This window comes from Chiloscyllium plagiosum, unplaced genomic scaffold (assembly GCF_037043375.1).
Source record: "Chiloscyllium plagiosum isolate Xiang-an unplaced genomic scaffold, Cpla_swu_hap1 HiC_scaffold_12, whole genome shotgun sequence".
Lineage (NCBI taxonomy): Eukaryota > Metazoa > Chordata > Chondrichthyes > Orectolobiformes > Hemiscylliidae > Chiloscyllium > Chiloscyllium plagiosum.
In genome coordinates, this window is record NW_028270150.1 from 32,687,888 (window position 1) to 32,704,364 (window position 16,477).

The 16,477-nt window shown below is 40.1% G+C and overlaps 1 protein-coding gene across 3 annotated transcripts in view; it reads right to left on the bottom strand.

The window, feature by feature from the left end:
• Positions 1-16,477, bottom strand: part of epha3 (eph receptor A3) — a 245,408-nt gene that overhangs the window by 82,128 nt on the left and 146,803 nt on the right. For all 3 annotated transcript variants that reach the window (XM_043701197.2, XM_043701195.2, XM_043701196.2), the window contains exon 5: positions 14,130-14,465. In XM_043701197.2, coding sequence (XP_043557132.2) covers positions 14,130-14,465 — 336 coding nt within the window. The remainder of the gene's footprint in view (positions 1-14,129; positions 14,466-16,477) is intronic.

Genomic DNA, 16,477 nt, shown 5'->3' on the forward strand with positions numbered 1-16,477 from the left:
GCAATTTTTTCTTTTTACAAAAGGATTATATGTCAGACTAAATCAGACATGGTCTTTTTCCTAGAGTCGGGGAGTCCAAAACCAGAGGTTGAAATGAGAGGGAAGAGATTTAAAAAGGACCTGAGGGGTAACATTTTCACGCAGAGGGTAGTGCGTGAATGGAATAAGCTGCCAGAGTAAGTGGTGGAAGCTGATTTACAACATTTAAAAGACATCTGGATGGGTATATGAACAGGAATGGTTTAGAGGGATGTGGGCCAAGTGCTGGCAAATGGGATTCGATCAGATTGGGATGGCTGATCGGCATGGCCGAGTTGGACTGAACGGTCGGTTTCCGTGCTGTATGGCTTTATATATGTTACAGAAAAAAAGCCAATCAGCTCAACCACTGGTGTTTATGCTGCCTTCATGCTCCTTTCATCCCATATTTTCTTATCTAACTCTCTTATCATGAGCACTGATTCCCTCTTCCCTCAAATTCTTGCCAGGTTCCTCTTAAAAGCATCTACACCATTTACTTCAACCAATCTCCCTGGCAGTGTGTTCTGCATTCTTACCACTCTTCAAGTAAATATGTTTGTTCTGAGTTCTCTATTAAACTTCTTGGTGACTATCTTATATCGATGGCCTCTAGAAATGTTCTTCTCCAAAATTCTCTCAAATATTATTAGTGTCAGTGATAAAATTAATGGGTATTGTCGTCCAAGCCTGCACAAACACCTATTGAGGGCAGCCATCTTGCACTGCCCAAACGCATTGAATAATAGAAATTAAAATAGAAAGAAAACTGAAGACAACGTTTCTTCATCCTCAGTGTCAGCAATGTATCTGCAGTTAAGACAGAAATTCCACTGCATTAATAATCTCTTGTAAATGCAACATAAATTAAACTGTACAGTGACCTTGTCATAAGTTATTTCTCAGCAACATCTTCTCAACAGCAATTAGGGACAGGACAGAAGTGTTGGCCTTGCCTGTGGTGTTCACTCTCCAGGAACAAATAATCTAAAATGTCAAACTTACAATGAAGTAATTTAAAAAAAATAGAAAAAATTTCACTTAGATAAACAACAGTGTGATGGTGAAGATTTATGAGGGTCTGATTTTACTTTCAACACACACTTTTGGTCAAGACTGTGAGCTCAAATGTGCTGCAGGGAATGTTCTGAATGTTCTACTATCAGCTGAAGTCGGATTCATGGCCTCAGATGTTTTTGGTTCCATAGAATCCCTTCAGTGTGGAATCAGTCCATTAGGCACAACAAATCTCCACACCAACCTCCCTAAAAGTAACCCACCCAGACCCATTCCCCTACCTTATTACTCTACATTTACCCCAACTAAGTTACCTAACCTACACATCCCCGAACACTACGGTCAATTTAACATGGCCAATTCACCTAAACTGCACATCTTTGGATTGTGGGAGTAAACCGGAGCAGTCAGAGGAAACCCACGCCGACACAGGGAGAGGAAACAAAATCCACACAGAGGCTGGAATCGAACATAGGTCTCTAGCACTGTGAGACAGCAGTGCTAACCACTGAACGGCTGTTTTTATCCATCCAAGGCAGAGGCTGTTATTCTGAATGATTTGGTCATCCTAATAAGACCAACCCATGATTCAGTTGGAATGATAGCTATAGTTCTGCCTTAAAATCAGACTGGTGTGAGCAAGCACCTTACCAATTGGATGCTACGCTATTTCCTACAATGGAGCACCTTCCATCTCCAGCAACTGAAAAGGTCTACACATAATGTCACTGGTTCAGTTTCATGTGGGAGCACTCTCACACTATTGTTCAAGGGAAAAGTTCATTTGAATCCTTGCTTGCTCTCTCAGGGGTATGTAAAAGATCCATGACACGTTTTCAACAAAGGGGTTAATCTCAGTGTCTCAGTCAATATTTATTCTGCGGTTCTGAAAAATATGCCATCTGGTCTTTATCCACTTGCTGTTTCTAGAAGCTTCTTGGTTGCTAGTTGGGCGTTGGCGTTAACAACAAGTTACTACAATCCAAAAATGCTTCATTTGTTAAAATGTGATTTCTGAGGTTGTAAAAGAGACCTCACAAAATGCACGCCTTTCTCTTATTTTGTCTGTTGGCTACAATCTGAAACTGCGAACATGTTCTCATGATTTAACCACAGTGATTGACAAAGAGGACCCACCCCACTTTTTAAATTGCATTTGTATTCAGCTTTTAAAATGATGGTACATTCATTTTAGGATTGACTTGGTACTGGAAAAGTACTTCTTTCTGAAGGTCAGAATGGGCAGAAACCTTTTGTCACAAATCCACAAACAGAAAAGAAGTTGGGAATTAACTGGTAGCAATATTAACAAGAGCCATTTTTAAAAAAAAAACATATGAAAGTAGCTTCATTCTTGGACTGCAATGGTTGTCAATGTTAGCTCACTGCCACCTTCTTCCAGACAACTGGCTGTCAGTGAGGCTCTTGTTGGTGAATAAATAATCAGAAAAATAAAGCAGTCTGATGCCTTTGTCGAAACAGCTTCTCACAATTAATGTGCTCCTTTCAATGTTGGAATCCAATCACAGAAGAGTGGATACCCCAGTGAAAAGGCACCGGGACAGGGTGCAATGGATGTAAATACTACTTCATGATCAACCCTTCTGAAATTCCAGAAAATATTCTTGTGTTCATTGGCTGTGTTCAAGAAGCTCAAACAGTAAGAGGTGGGGTTTCCTAATTTCTTTCTTACCCTACGAACTACAAAGAAAGTTTAGTACTCAGACTTGATTAACAGCGTTTGGTTGTGCAAGCTGACAGGATTTAATATAGCCATGGAATTGCCGGATGCAGCATTTAAAAATTCCCTTTAGGACAGGGTACTGCAACATTAATAAAGAATGGATAGGAAAAGGATAGAAAACTGAAACAGTCGATTGGCTCTCTTGCAAACTTATACATGTAAAAATGTCTCTGTCATCAACATTTACCCTGCACAAGTAAGTGAGGGGCAAGAGGGATTCATACTTTTGAGAGTTACATAAAGACATACATTGACAAGGAAAGTGTTGGTCAGTATCTTTACACCCAGTGTGAAAGCACAAGGTTACTAAATAAGTAAATTAAAGCATTTTATTCACAACAATTATCAATTTGTTTCAATTACTTAAAAATTCATTTTGCACGTGCAAACTTTGAAAGGTGGGAAATCATTCCAAAATAATTCAAATCGGCTGCAAAGTCAATGGAGCACAAGATACAATTAATATTTACCTAAAGTTTACTCTGCTGACAAGATTACAAATTAAGTACATTGATTAAAGCAATGGTGATGCACATGGTTGAACATTCTATTTCATAGGAGATCATTGGAAGGGGTTTAAAAGAGCAGTTCTCACCAATGTTACATTCCTGAATGAATACAATTTAGTGGAAGGCATCTTTCAAGTGCTGATAGAGTCAATAAAATAAAAAACAGAACTTCCATTGTTGGTATCCAAGGACGGCTTCTAGGACATTCGTAAGGTTAGTCAATGGTTGAGACTCAAACTGACTTGAGTACCATTGCTCTTGACTTGTAACTTGACTTGGGTTGGTGACATTCTTCAGTCAGAAAAAGAAAGCTGTACTTTTTTACTACAGCTGATCAAAAGTTTAGCATAAAGAAACTTTGTGGAATCCGGCACAGATTTTGCTCTCCTTCTACCTGATCCTTCTCAGTGCCACCTTTGCTTCGGAGACTGGACTGACAGATCAACAGCAGTAATTGGCCTAACAGCTAGTCAAGCAAGGATGGTCCAATCAAAAAGTTCTCCATTTTCTGTGTTTCACTGACCTCATATGAGGCGATCTCTGCCTGTTGGCGTCAGTCAAAACACTTCCAGCTACAGGATACAACTCCAACTCAAGTTAAATAAGGAGATTCAGCCAAGTTTCTGCCAGCACATGCTGCCAAGACTGAACACAATGGCCCGAATTTTTGTCATGGTCAAGAAGTAGTTCTCTGCTCTGATAAAAATGATAGAAAGGGGCTGAATTCACAAATATTCATGAGTACGGCACTTCCCATAATAATGGGGACTGAACTTGTTAGTCTGGGCTATCTGTACATTTTACAGAGGCAGCTGGCCAGCTACATCTCACCTGTCTCCACTGTACCGAGGAACTTGTCGTGTATATATTAGACATGCTGAAAGCAATTCTGAATTTTGTAGGATTGCTTGGATAGTGAAGATACATCTTTCAGAGAGGTGAGGTGCTTATTTAAATAAGACCACAGGACATCTTCGACATTGGGTGAGGGGTGGGTCAAGTGCCTTTCAGGGAGGAGCTGCAGCTGCCTTTTTTTGGAGGGTGGAGGGCAAAAGGTACACTTTGTAAGGGCTACCCTTTGGGATTGTTAAAAATAGACATGAATGTGTCTAAAATTTGCTTAACTCAACTAAAAGTATCAAGTGTCAGAGAACTGTCATAGCTGTCAAAGAACTGTCAAGGTGTCCAAGAACTATTAAAGTTGTTAAATGATTTGACTTTCTGGATTTTAAAACCGAAACAAAAGGTTCAGTTTATTTTAGAAAGTCAATCGATGTTTTTTCATAGACACATAGAAGGTAAGAGCAGGAGTGGGCCATTCAATCCTTCGAGCCCGCTCCACCATTCAACATGACCCTCGCTGATCATTGAGCTGAATGCCCTAATCCCACCCTCTATCTGGCATGAGCCTGGAACTAGCATTACAGGATTTGAGATGAAACCTGACATTGTAGGATGCCTGTTAAATAAATAATTTTATTTACATCTCTAAATGGTTGTAGAATACCAATGTTTGTTTTTCTGAAGGGAATCACAATGTATTTTTTTTTAGCTATTAGTTTTTTTCATTGCATTATCAATAAAAGGATAACTTCATTTTATGACAATATGACTCCTGAATTTTGCAAATGATGGATGCTTGATGAGTTTGCATTGGCATTGGTGTAAGGAGATTATCAACGAATGGGGCATGAGTTGACATAAGAGGTATGATGGAGAATGGGATGTGGGTACAAGGGAATAAGTTAGCATGGAAAGTTTGTGGGGGTGGGTGCAGGGCATTAGGTGACATGGAGAGTATGGGGTTATGTGAATAGGTAGATGGGCACAAGGTAGAATTGTGAATATGAGCAGGCATGGATGAGCAGATAAATACAGGTTGGAATAGGGGCTTGACATGGCATGGCTTGGTATGAATGGGCATGGAGTGCGTGTGTGGCAAGGAAGGTGCAAGAGGGCTGTTATTTGTTTCATTAGATTTTTATTAATCTTCCACATAGTGCCCGTGCACAAAGACAGGTCTTGCACCCAACCGAGACCTGAAATCGGCAGCTTTCACTCCCATTCGGAGATTACCTAACCTGCCTCTCAAGGAGCCCCACCATTCCAGAAGAAAACTCCAAACTCCAGTTTCTCCTGGATTAGATTTGCAGAGGCAAAAGATGTCTTTTGGTTCTAACCCAAAGACAGCTGTGTTTGGCTATCATCGATCCAACCCTTCGAGCATTCTTTTTGTTCATTCAACAAATAGAATAAAGTCAAGGTTTTGTCAACTTCCATGTTACACGCATAAACAGTGATTCAAACACAAACTAGTCTATCCAGTTTGCTGAATACAGCACTGTACAGTGAAAAAGTTAAGATGATGGGTTCCTGAAAAATGAGTTGTGAGTTGGTGAGGGGGAAAAATACTGCTACATTCTAGTAGGATGTGTGTTCCTAACAATAACGTATCTACCAGGTTATAACTGCGAAAGTAGGTAGGCCTTAGGAATGACACCAACTTAATGCCACTGAGAAGATTCTTGCACAAAGTATTTCTTAGAGGTATGAATTCACAAAACATGTCCTCATAATGTCTTTAAAACCAATACAATCCTTGTATTAGGCACTTCTCTAAAGCTTGCATCCTTTTGAGCTTCTTATGAACACACAATATATTGAATGACATGATACAGGATATTATTTTCAGAACAAATTAAAGTCTTCACATAATAAATCCTTGTAATGCACCCTGATATGTATCAGGTAACTGATGGATTATACGGGCAACTATGCTATGTTACTATTGCTGTCAATGAGAAAGGAAATGGTGTATTGTCTCAGCTGCACAGATAACTCAGGGGATCTTGTGGATGGTACACACTGCTGCTGCTGACTCAGTGTGGAGGGAGTGGATGTGGTTTCACAGGTCGGAGCAAAATTGAGGGCCTAAGGGCCTGTACTGCGCAGTAATGTTCTATGTTCTATAAAGAGCCTCTTGATTAATACACTTATAAGCAAAATGGTTACAACAACTGTTATACAATTATATATATTTATATAACTTTTTTAAAAATTCATTCTTGTGATGTGGGAGTTGCTGGCTTGGCCAGACTTTATCACTCTAGTTGCCACTAAGAAGGCGGGGGCTATGCTACCTTCTTCAATCACTACAATCCACATGGTGCAGGCACAACCACAATGCAATGGGGGAGGGAATTCCAGAATTTTGATCCAGATACACTGAAGAAATGATGAAATATTTCCAAGTCAGGATAGTGAGTAGTTTGAAGGAAATATTGCAGCTCATAATGTTCCCATGTATCTGCTGCCCTTGTGTTTCTCAATAGTAGTGGTTGTCAGTTTGGAAGATGCTGTCTCAGCAGCCTTAGTGAATTTCAGCAGTGGATCTTGGGGATGGTACACACTGCTGCTGCTGACTCAGAATGGCTGGAGTGGATGTGGTGCTAATCAAGCAGGCCGCTTTGTCCTCGATGGTGTCAAGCTCTTGAGTGTTGTCAGAGCTGCACTTATTCACACAAGTTTAATTGACCAGAATTGCACGCAATATTCCAACAGTGGCCTGACCAATGTCCTGTACAGTCGTAACATGACCTCCTAACTCCTAAACTCAATAGTCTGACCAATAAAGGAAAGCATACCAAACGCTGCCTTCACTATCCTATCAACCTGCGACTCCACTTTCAAGGAGCTATGAACCTGCACTCCAAGGACTCTTTGTTCAGCAACACTCCCTAGGACCTTACCATTAAGTGTATAAGTCCTGCAAAGATTTGCTTTCCCAAAATGCGAAATTTGAAAGGGTTCAGAAAAGATTTACAAGGATGTTGCCAGGGTTGGAGGATTTGAGCTATCGGGAGCGTCAGAGGCTGAGGGGTGATCTTATAGAGGTTTACAAAATTATGAGGGGAATGGATAGGGTAAATAGGCAAAGTATTTTCCCTGGGGTGGGGGAGTCCAGAACTAGAGGGCATAGGTTTAGGGTGAGAGGAGAAAGATATAAAAGAGTCCTAAGGGGCAACGTTTTCACATAGAGGGTGGTACATGTATGGAATGAGCTGCCAGAGGATGTGGTGGAGGCTGGTACAATTGCAATATTTAAAAGGCATTTGGATGGGTAAATGAATAGGAAGGGTTTGGAGGGATATGGGCCAGGTGCTGGCAGGTGGGACTAGATTGGGTTGGGATATCTAGTTGGCATGGTTGGGTTGGACCAAAGAGTCTGTTTCCATGCTGCACATCTCTATGACTATGACTCTATAAGTTGGGAGTATTCCAACACAGTCCTGACTTGTGACTTTTAAATGCTGTCAAGATTAGAGTGGTGCTGGAAAAGCACAGCAGGTCAGGCAGCATCCAAGGAGCAGGAAAATCGATGTTACAGGCAAAAGCCCTTCATCAGGAATTTATCACTCTAGTTTCCTGATGAAGGGCTTTTGCCCAAAACATCGATTTTCCTGCTCCTCGGATACTATCTGACCTGCTGTTCTTTTCCAGCACCACTCTAATCTTGACTCTGATCTCCAGCATCTCCACTTCTACCATTGTAAATGCTGGACAGGCAAGAGGTGAGTTATTCACCACAAGATTCCTAACTCTGACCTGTTCTTGTAGACACTGTATTTATCTGGTATAAAATTTCATCAAAATCCTAAGATGTTTTAAATTCTTAGGCAATGTCATTTTGCCTCTTAAATATAAGGTTACGGGAGGGGAGTTTGAATCCAGCAAAAATGCCGATATGAATACAGAACAAAAAAACTCGATCTTACATTGACTCCAGTTTTTCATTAAAATAACAGCAGGAATTTTACACTTTGTTTTTATTTCACTGAACATTAGGGAACAGTGGGGTGTAGCCAAGTGTGTGAACATTTTCAAAAGCTATAACTCTCAAAAAATTTAACAAGTACAACTGTGCTGTAACAATCTGTACCATTTATTCTAAGGCCACATGATCACAGAACATTACGTGTTCCTCCTCCTGTGATATAATTCATTATTGATCTCTTGGTGAACTAACAATTTTTACACAGCACAGTTTCATGTAGATTGGTTCTATTAAAATGTAACTTGCTTCTCTCAAAAAGTTTGAGGGAGATCAGATGTCATGGTAAAATGCGAAAAAAGTACTGATTCCAGTGTTTCCCCTGGAACTGTTTAGGAAGTTTAATGCTGACCTGCGATTTACTTTTCCGACTTAGAATCCATTGTGCCAAGTTCTCAGCATGATATTTGGGTGGGAACTAATTGGACATCTGCCTCTGTAAACATTTAATGGTGGAGCACCCTATTCTACTGCCAATCATCTCAACAATATCAGATAACTAGAAATGTAGTAGCTGTTAATTGAAAATACTAAACTTAATTGAAGAGGAATCCTTCAGTTATACCTGTCATTTTATATGCCTTTTTATCAAGTATATTCTATTATTACATTTCATGTGCATTATTGCTTTAATAATATCCTTAAGTTATTTTGATTTCTAGCTCAAAATGTTGCTTTGGCATTTTCAAACTTTTCCTTGTGACTTGCTCTTATGATGGTGACATCTTTCAGTCTTTGTCTTGCACAGGTAGATCCCATGAGCTAGCTCAACAATTGTGAACCCAATCTTTCTAAATCCATTTACATTTTGGCTACTCCTGCTGCACACAAAGCACAGTACCCCTCCCATCCAGATTTAAGCACTGTATTTAGGTTGACATGAGGTGAACGTGCCAGTGTTGGACTGGGGTGACATGTTAAGTGCAGTGTTGAACAAGTGCCACATTGTCAAAGGTACTGTTTCTCAGGTGAGAAATTAAGTTGATGAACCTTTAATCAGTGGGACAGAGAAAGACTGAAACAGTTGCAACTATCTTAAACCTTAACTGCTAAATCGCTGATCCATCTCGGCCTCCTCCTTGGGTTTCCAACATCCCTGATGTTAATCCTCAGCTAATTTGATTCATTTTATGTGATATCCAGGAATAGCCGAAAGCATTGGATACTGTAAGGCTATGGACTCGACAACATCCCAACAACAGCACTAAAAGATTTATGCTCCATCTCTAGTTGTGCCACACTTAGCAAGCTGTTCCATTAGCTGCCACACTGGTTTACTCCTGACCATGTTGAGAATTGCCTAAGTAGGTCCTGTGCACAAAAAGCAGGGCAAATCCAGTGTGGTCATTTGCTGTCCCACCAGCCTTCTTTCAATCATTAGAAAAGTGATGGAAGATGTCATCAACATTGCTATCAAAAGATATTTAAATAGCATTTATTTGCTCAATGATATTCAGTTTGTGTTCCACCATTGTTACTCAGACCCTGACTTCAGTCCAGCCTTGCTCCAGACATGGACAAAAGAATTAAACTATACAGGGGAGGTGAGAGTAATTGACCTTGACATCAATACAGTAATTGATCGAGTGTGATGTCAAAAGCCCGAGCAAAATTGAAGCAATGTGGATTATCAGGAAACATCTCCACTGGTTGGAATTAAACTGAGCACACAAGAAGATGGTTGTGTTTGTTGGAGGCCAATTATCTCTGTCCCAGGACAACGCTGTTAGAATTCCTCAATGTAATGTTCCAAACCCACAATCTTCAGCTGCTTCATCAATGACTTCCCTCCATTATGAGGTCAGAAGTGGGAATATTCACACATGATTGCACAATGTTTACATGATTCCATGCTCCTCAGATAACATCATAAGGCATAGGAGCAGAAGTAAGCCATTCAGCTTATTATATCGACCCCGTCATTCAGCTTATTATATCCAACCTGCCATTCAGATTATTATATCTGTTCCACCATTCAATGAGATCATGCTAACCTGATAATCCTTAAGCCAACTTTCCTTCCTTTTCCCTTTAATCCACAATTTTCTTACTGATTAAAACTCTGTCTAATTCAGCTTTGAATATCCATAATAATCCAGCCTTGACAGCCCTCTTCAATAAAGTGGTCCAGAGGTTCATTACTCTCAGAGAAGAAGGTCCTCCTCATCTGTCTTAATTAGGCAACCTCTTATTCAGAGAGTATGCTCTACGATTCAAGATTTTCCCAAAAGGGGAAATAACCTTTTCTGCATCTATCTTGTTAATTCTCCTAAGAATTCTGTATGTTTCAGCATAGTCACCCCACTTTCATCTAAGCTCCTACTGGTTCAGCCTTTGCTCCTCATAAGACAATCCCTCCACACCAGGTATTAGCTAAGTGAACCTTCTCTGGACTGCTTCCAATGCCAGTATGTCATGAGATACTGAAGGCTTACAATCCAATCCATGTCCAAACATAGCAACATGTGGACAACCTTCAAGTTATGGCTGATAAGGAGCAAGTAACATCCACACCACACAAGCGCCAGGTAACATCCATCTGCAATACAGAGAATCTTGACATTCAATGGCAATACTGTTGCTAAGTTTCCGACTACAAACATCCTGCCTGTTAAAATTGATCTGATACAGCTATATAAATATTGTGACTACAACAGCATTTCAGTGGCTGAACATTCTGCTGTGATTACATACCTCTTGATTCCCCAAAGCCTGTTCATTACCTACAGGCCACGTTGAATACCCTTCACCCGCCAGGATGAGTGCAGCTGTAATAACATTCAAGCAAACCAATGCCACCCAGGACAAAGCAGCCCACTTGTATGGCATCTCATCTACCACCTTAAACATTCAGCGCCTCCACCATCAGCACACAGTTGCAGCAATGCACACCAACTTTAAGATGCATTGTAGACAAGGTCAGCTGATGCATGGGAATACCATGACCTGTAAGTTTCCCTTTAAACCACATACACAATCCTGACAAGATCTTCACTGCTGCTAAGACAAAATCTAAGCACTACCTCCTAACAGCAGTGTGGGTTTACTTGCACCAGATTAAGTGGAGCAGTTCAAGGTGGCTCACACTGATAGGTAACAATTGCTGGCCTTGCCAGCAACCTCCCATTCCATGAAAGAATGAAAAAAAATAAATATACTGAATAGGGCCTTTAAGCCAACACTGGAGGAAACTTATCCAAGTTAAACAATTGATGTTTTTATGTAAGTCTTTTAGCACAAGCACTATAAATGATTAAAAACAATAAACTGATAGGTTATTTTCATTTGTGCAAACCTATATTTATGTTATGTTGATATACGATTTATACTTTCTATTTTATCATTTTATACTTGTTCAATAAACACACATTACTTAATATATCCTTGTGAAAATATTATTTTGTTCTTATGCCATAAGTGAAACAGATTTAAACAACTGAAATTACTAGTGTTACAAGCAATGACAAGAATGGATAGGCCAAACCATCTTTTGCACTCCATACTGTTCAATATGTGAGGTAACAACACTGATTGCAGATGCTGGAAACCAGATTCTGGATTAGTCGTGCTGGAAGAGCACAGCAGTTCAGGCAGCATCCGAGGAGCAGGAAAATAAGTCATTCCTGATGAAGGGCTTTTGCCCGAAACGTCGATTTTCCTGCTCCTCGGATGCTGCCTGACATGCTGTGCTTTTCCAGCACCACTCTAATCTTGAAACTTCAGCTTTGAGCCCCTCATTATAAATTTCAGATGAAGTGTCATGTGGGAATATTACAATAGATCTCAGTGGTCTTGGGAATAGAGGGAAGAAGTTGGTCTGGGTTCCCATCTATCCAGTGGCTCCCATTTGAAGTAGATCATAGTTGAGAGACAGGATTTACTCCAAAAGTCAATGAATGATGTACATCAATAACTAACCAGTCATCAATAACTAACATGGATCTGCATCTCCAGGAGAAAAGATTGAGAAGATATGTCAAAATTAAAGTAAATAGGAATTACTGATCATTAGAGTGGCTGCATCTTACACTTGAATGTTTCATATTTTTGTTTCTCTCTTTTATAATTGGCAAACAAAATCAATGAAAAAGTCATAACTGTAAAATTGTGTTCATGATAAACACTAATACTTCTTTGTTTTGTCCCATTTGTTCTATTTTTGAGTTCAGTAAATACTAATGAAATCATGAGGTCTTGATTTGACTATGTTATTGAGGCTAACTATTACAGACTGGAATTAATGTTAAGGCAAATGCAGTTAGAAAACTAGTGCCTAATTCAGAATTAACTGTGTTAATGCCTTTTATTTTGGCATTACTATCACAGTATTAGCTTTAGCTGAAAAGGCGGAGTTATTTTGCAAAGTCAAGGCACTATAAAGGGTGGGAGCTATGCAGCTCAGCATATCTTCACCCAAGTCATCCTATAAGCCTTGTTGAATTGAATTGAACTGAATTTATTGTCACATGTACAGAGGCACAGTGAAAAGCTTTGTCTTGCGAGCAATACAGGCAGATCACAGAGTTAAGTAGCGTAGATAGTAAATAATAGGTTCTGTCTGAAGGAAACTGAATGATAGCATAACTCAAACGGACACGTAAGTAAAGACAAGAGGATTGTTTCTTCAGCATTACAGTCAACTTGAAGGAGGCATGGACAGCCAGTGACTTAAATGTGCACATAACATTGATCTGGCATCTCGCTTTCAAAGCACAGTGATTCTGTGACACCAGTGCAGAGAGTAATCCGATTATATGTCCTATGTTCTTTCTTTTTGATAAGTTTCAAGGAACAAATTGTTCAAACTGGCATCACCAGGCTTACAATCCAATCCAATCCAATCCAATCCATATACTTGATTGACTGGTCCAAGAATAGATAGATTCTAATTTCTACTGTATATAAAGATGCTTTCTAAGGGCAGACCTCATTATCAGCACCAAAGTCTTGTCACATCCATTGAGCTCAGATATACTTCTGATGCATTACAACAATTTTAAAACAATATATGCACACCTTATGGAAAGGTTCATAGAATCATTCAGCATTTGGTTCTCTGTGTTTGTTCCTGCTCTCATTAGCCCCACCCACCCTTATGTTTCCCCATAGCCTGGCAGATATTCCCTTTTAAAGCGAACAACCAATCCCATCTGAAAGTCATCTTGAATCTATTTCCATCCACTATTTTACACAATGCAGTCCAGATCATAACAGCTTGCTATATGATGGCTCAGTGGTTTTATTGCCAGATTATTAGTCCGGAGATGCAAGTAACATTCTGGAGACCCCAGTTCGAATCCTACCATGGCAGATGCTGGAATTTGAATTCAATAAAAATCTGGAATTGGAAGTCTAATGATGACCATGAAACCATTGCCAATTGTCAGAACAAACCCCATCTGGTTCTTTAGTGTCCTTCAGGGAAGGAAACTGCCATCCTTATCTGGTCTGGTCTGCATGTGACTTCAGACCCACAGCAACGTGGTTGACTCTTAACTACTCTTTGGCCAGTTAGGGATGGGCAATAATTGTTGTCCTAGCTGGCCACACTCAGATCTTGTGAATGAACACAAAACAGTTTCTCTACTCATCGCCCCGTCCTTTCGCTAAATATCTTGTTTTTTTTAGATTACTTACTTACTTACAGTGTGGAAACAGGCACTTCGGCCCAACAAGTCCACACCGACCCTCCGAACAGCAACCCATCCAGACCCATTCCCCTACATTTACCCCTTCACCAAACACTACAGGCAATTTAGCTTGGCCAATTCACCTAACCTGCACATTTTGGACTGTGGGAGGAAACTGGAGCACCCGGAGGAAACCCACACTGACACGGGCAAATGTGCAAACTCCACACAGACAGTTGCCTGAGGTGGGAATTGAACCCGGGTCTCTGGCGCTGAGAGTGTTGGAAGTAGTTTCTTCATATGTACTTTATCAAAGTTCCCCATTGTGTTGCCCTTTGGATTCTTTACCTTTCAAATGAGGAATAAGCTCAGTGACTTACCCGCCTGATTTGTGGTGATGGAGACTGCAGCAAACTGCCGTGGCACCGAACTCATTCCAGATACCCCATTCACCGCCTCAATCTCAAAGGTGTAGTTGGTGTGTGCCAGCAGGTCGACCACTGTCACCGTAGTGTTGGCCAGACCTGTCTGCCGAGGGAGAAACTGAACGTTGCTCATACACGGCTCACACTGCGTCGGACCGCTGGTGCACTTCTTACAGATGACACTGAAGGTGACGTCCTTGCGGCCTCCTGCATCAGTCGGCCAGCTCCAGTCTAAAATGACTGATGTCTCATTGATGTTGGAAAACACGTTCCTTGGAATAGAAGGAGGCCCTGGGACCAAAGAGGTCAAGGAAAAAAATTAAAAAAACAGGAAATGTTACGACCATCACAATTCATTGTTCTACAACAAAGGCACTTCATTTTCATATTTGGGCCCAGAGCTGTGGGGAAATAGTACAATCATTTGACTCTTCAGTCTGCAATAATATTTGAATTAACTTTGGCTTACAATAATTTTGGTTTAATCCTTTGAGCCCTCAGCCTCACCGACAAAGAAATGTAAGCAATGTCTGGCTTTATTAGCAGAAGAAAATATATCACACTAAAGGGATTTCAAATTCACTCTTCATCTTAGACTGAAATTAACTATTAATCCTTCTACTAAAAATTGATACTAAAAAAGTATCAGAAGCACAATGTGTCAATGATTAACCAACACAACTATGAAGTGTGCAGATACTTTATTAATTCTTCTTAAATTCATATTTCCTAACTCTCTTTCATTTTGTAAAGCAAGGTTAGAAATCACTATCTGAACGCCTCTGGGTGTATTTCACTTTGATGTCTGAGGATTTAGCACTGGGATTGGTTTCCCTAGTGGTATTGGTACAAAACTGCTGCTTCTCTTGTGCATCCCATTCCAATAAATTCTGTTACTCTGCTGTCTCTGCACTGCCATACTTAAAGAGACTTGATATGCTGTCTAGCAGAAAGTGAGGACTGCAGACACTGGAGATCAGAGTCGAGAGTGTGGTGCTGGAAAAGCACAGCAGGTCAGGCAGCATCCGAGGAGCAGAAGAATCGACATTTCGGGCATAAGCCCTTCATCAGGAATCTATATTGGATGCTGCTTGATATGCTGTCTGCTTATCTGTTTGAGACTCTAAATTCAATCAACCAATCAGGTAACAAATAGCCACCACAATTTGCATCACGTTTCATGTGTGCATGAGGTTGCGTGAAGCACTACACTTCGAGCTTCTGATTTTCCTTTAATGGCGGTTGCATCATGATAGATGAAACTATCCTTTGTCATCTTGGGAAATATGTAACAACATATTTATATGAAATTTCTATGTGATTTGTTTTTTACAGAGGGCCTGAAATAGGTTCACATCCCAGTGAAAAGTAGATAGAAAAGCACACAAAATAGCAGCAGGAATAGGCCTTGCAGACTTTTGAGCTTGCTCCTTCATTTAATATGAACATGTCTGATCCTTGATACCTTCCTACCAGAATACCATATTCGTTGATTCCCTTCAAAGTTTGAAAATCTACCAAACATGCTCATCCTTGACTATACTCCATGACAGAACATCCTCTGGGGGGTAGAGAATTCCAAAGATTGGCAACTCTTTGGGTGTAGGAATGTTTCCTTGTCCTAGTCTGAAATGCTTTATCTTGAGACATTTTCTCTTAGTCACAGACATTGTAGCCAGGGGAAATATTTCCTCACCATCCACCCTGTCAAGCAGGAAAGATGTTTTGGGAGAAATCTAAATATAACTGGATGTGAACTATTGGGTATGAATGTTAATCTAAAAATTACATTTTCATGATAACAGAACTAAATATACAGTCTGCCACAAAAGAGTAACACATTGAGAAATTCCATGTTCATCATGAGGTATTAACTGATTGGGTCCAATTTATGGGACATCTGTCATACTGCAGTTATCTTTGGTCATGCCCTGCTGTTATGCTAGCCAATTCATAAAAAAATGTTTGATAGGTTTATCGGTGTGTTAATGACTTGGATCACATTCCTAGATATTTTTCTTTGGTTGCTGAATTTCTCAGACTGTAATTTTGATTTCCCAAGCCAAGCTCTTCTCTGGGTGGTCCAAGTCACTCCAGAATGTTCCACTATATTGATAGAATCAAAGGGAAAACAGTACTTGAGATTCTCTGTACCACGAGCAACATTTTCTCAAAATTACAAATTGTTCTATTCAGTGTATTATCTTCTGTAAAGTGGTAAGCAGCTTCAACAAGAAATGTAGTCTGCAGAATGTCCATTCCCCATTTAACAGGACATTTTTAATAGTTATGAACTTTGCATG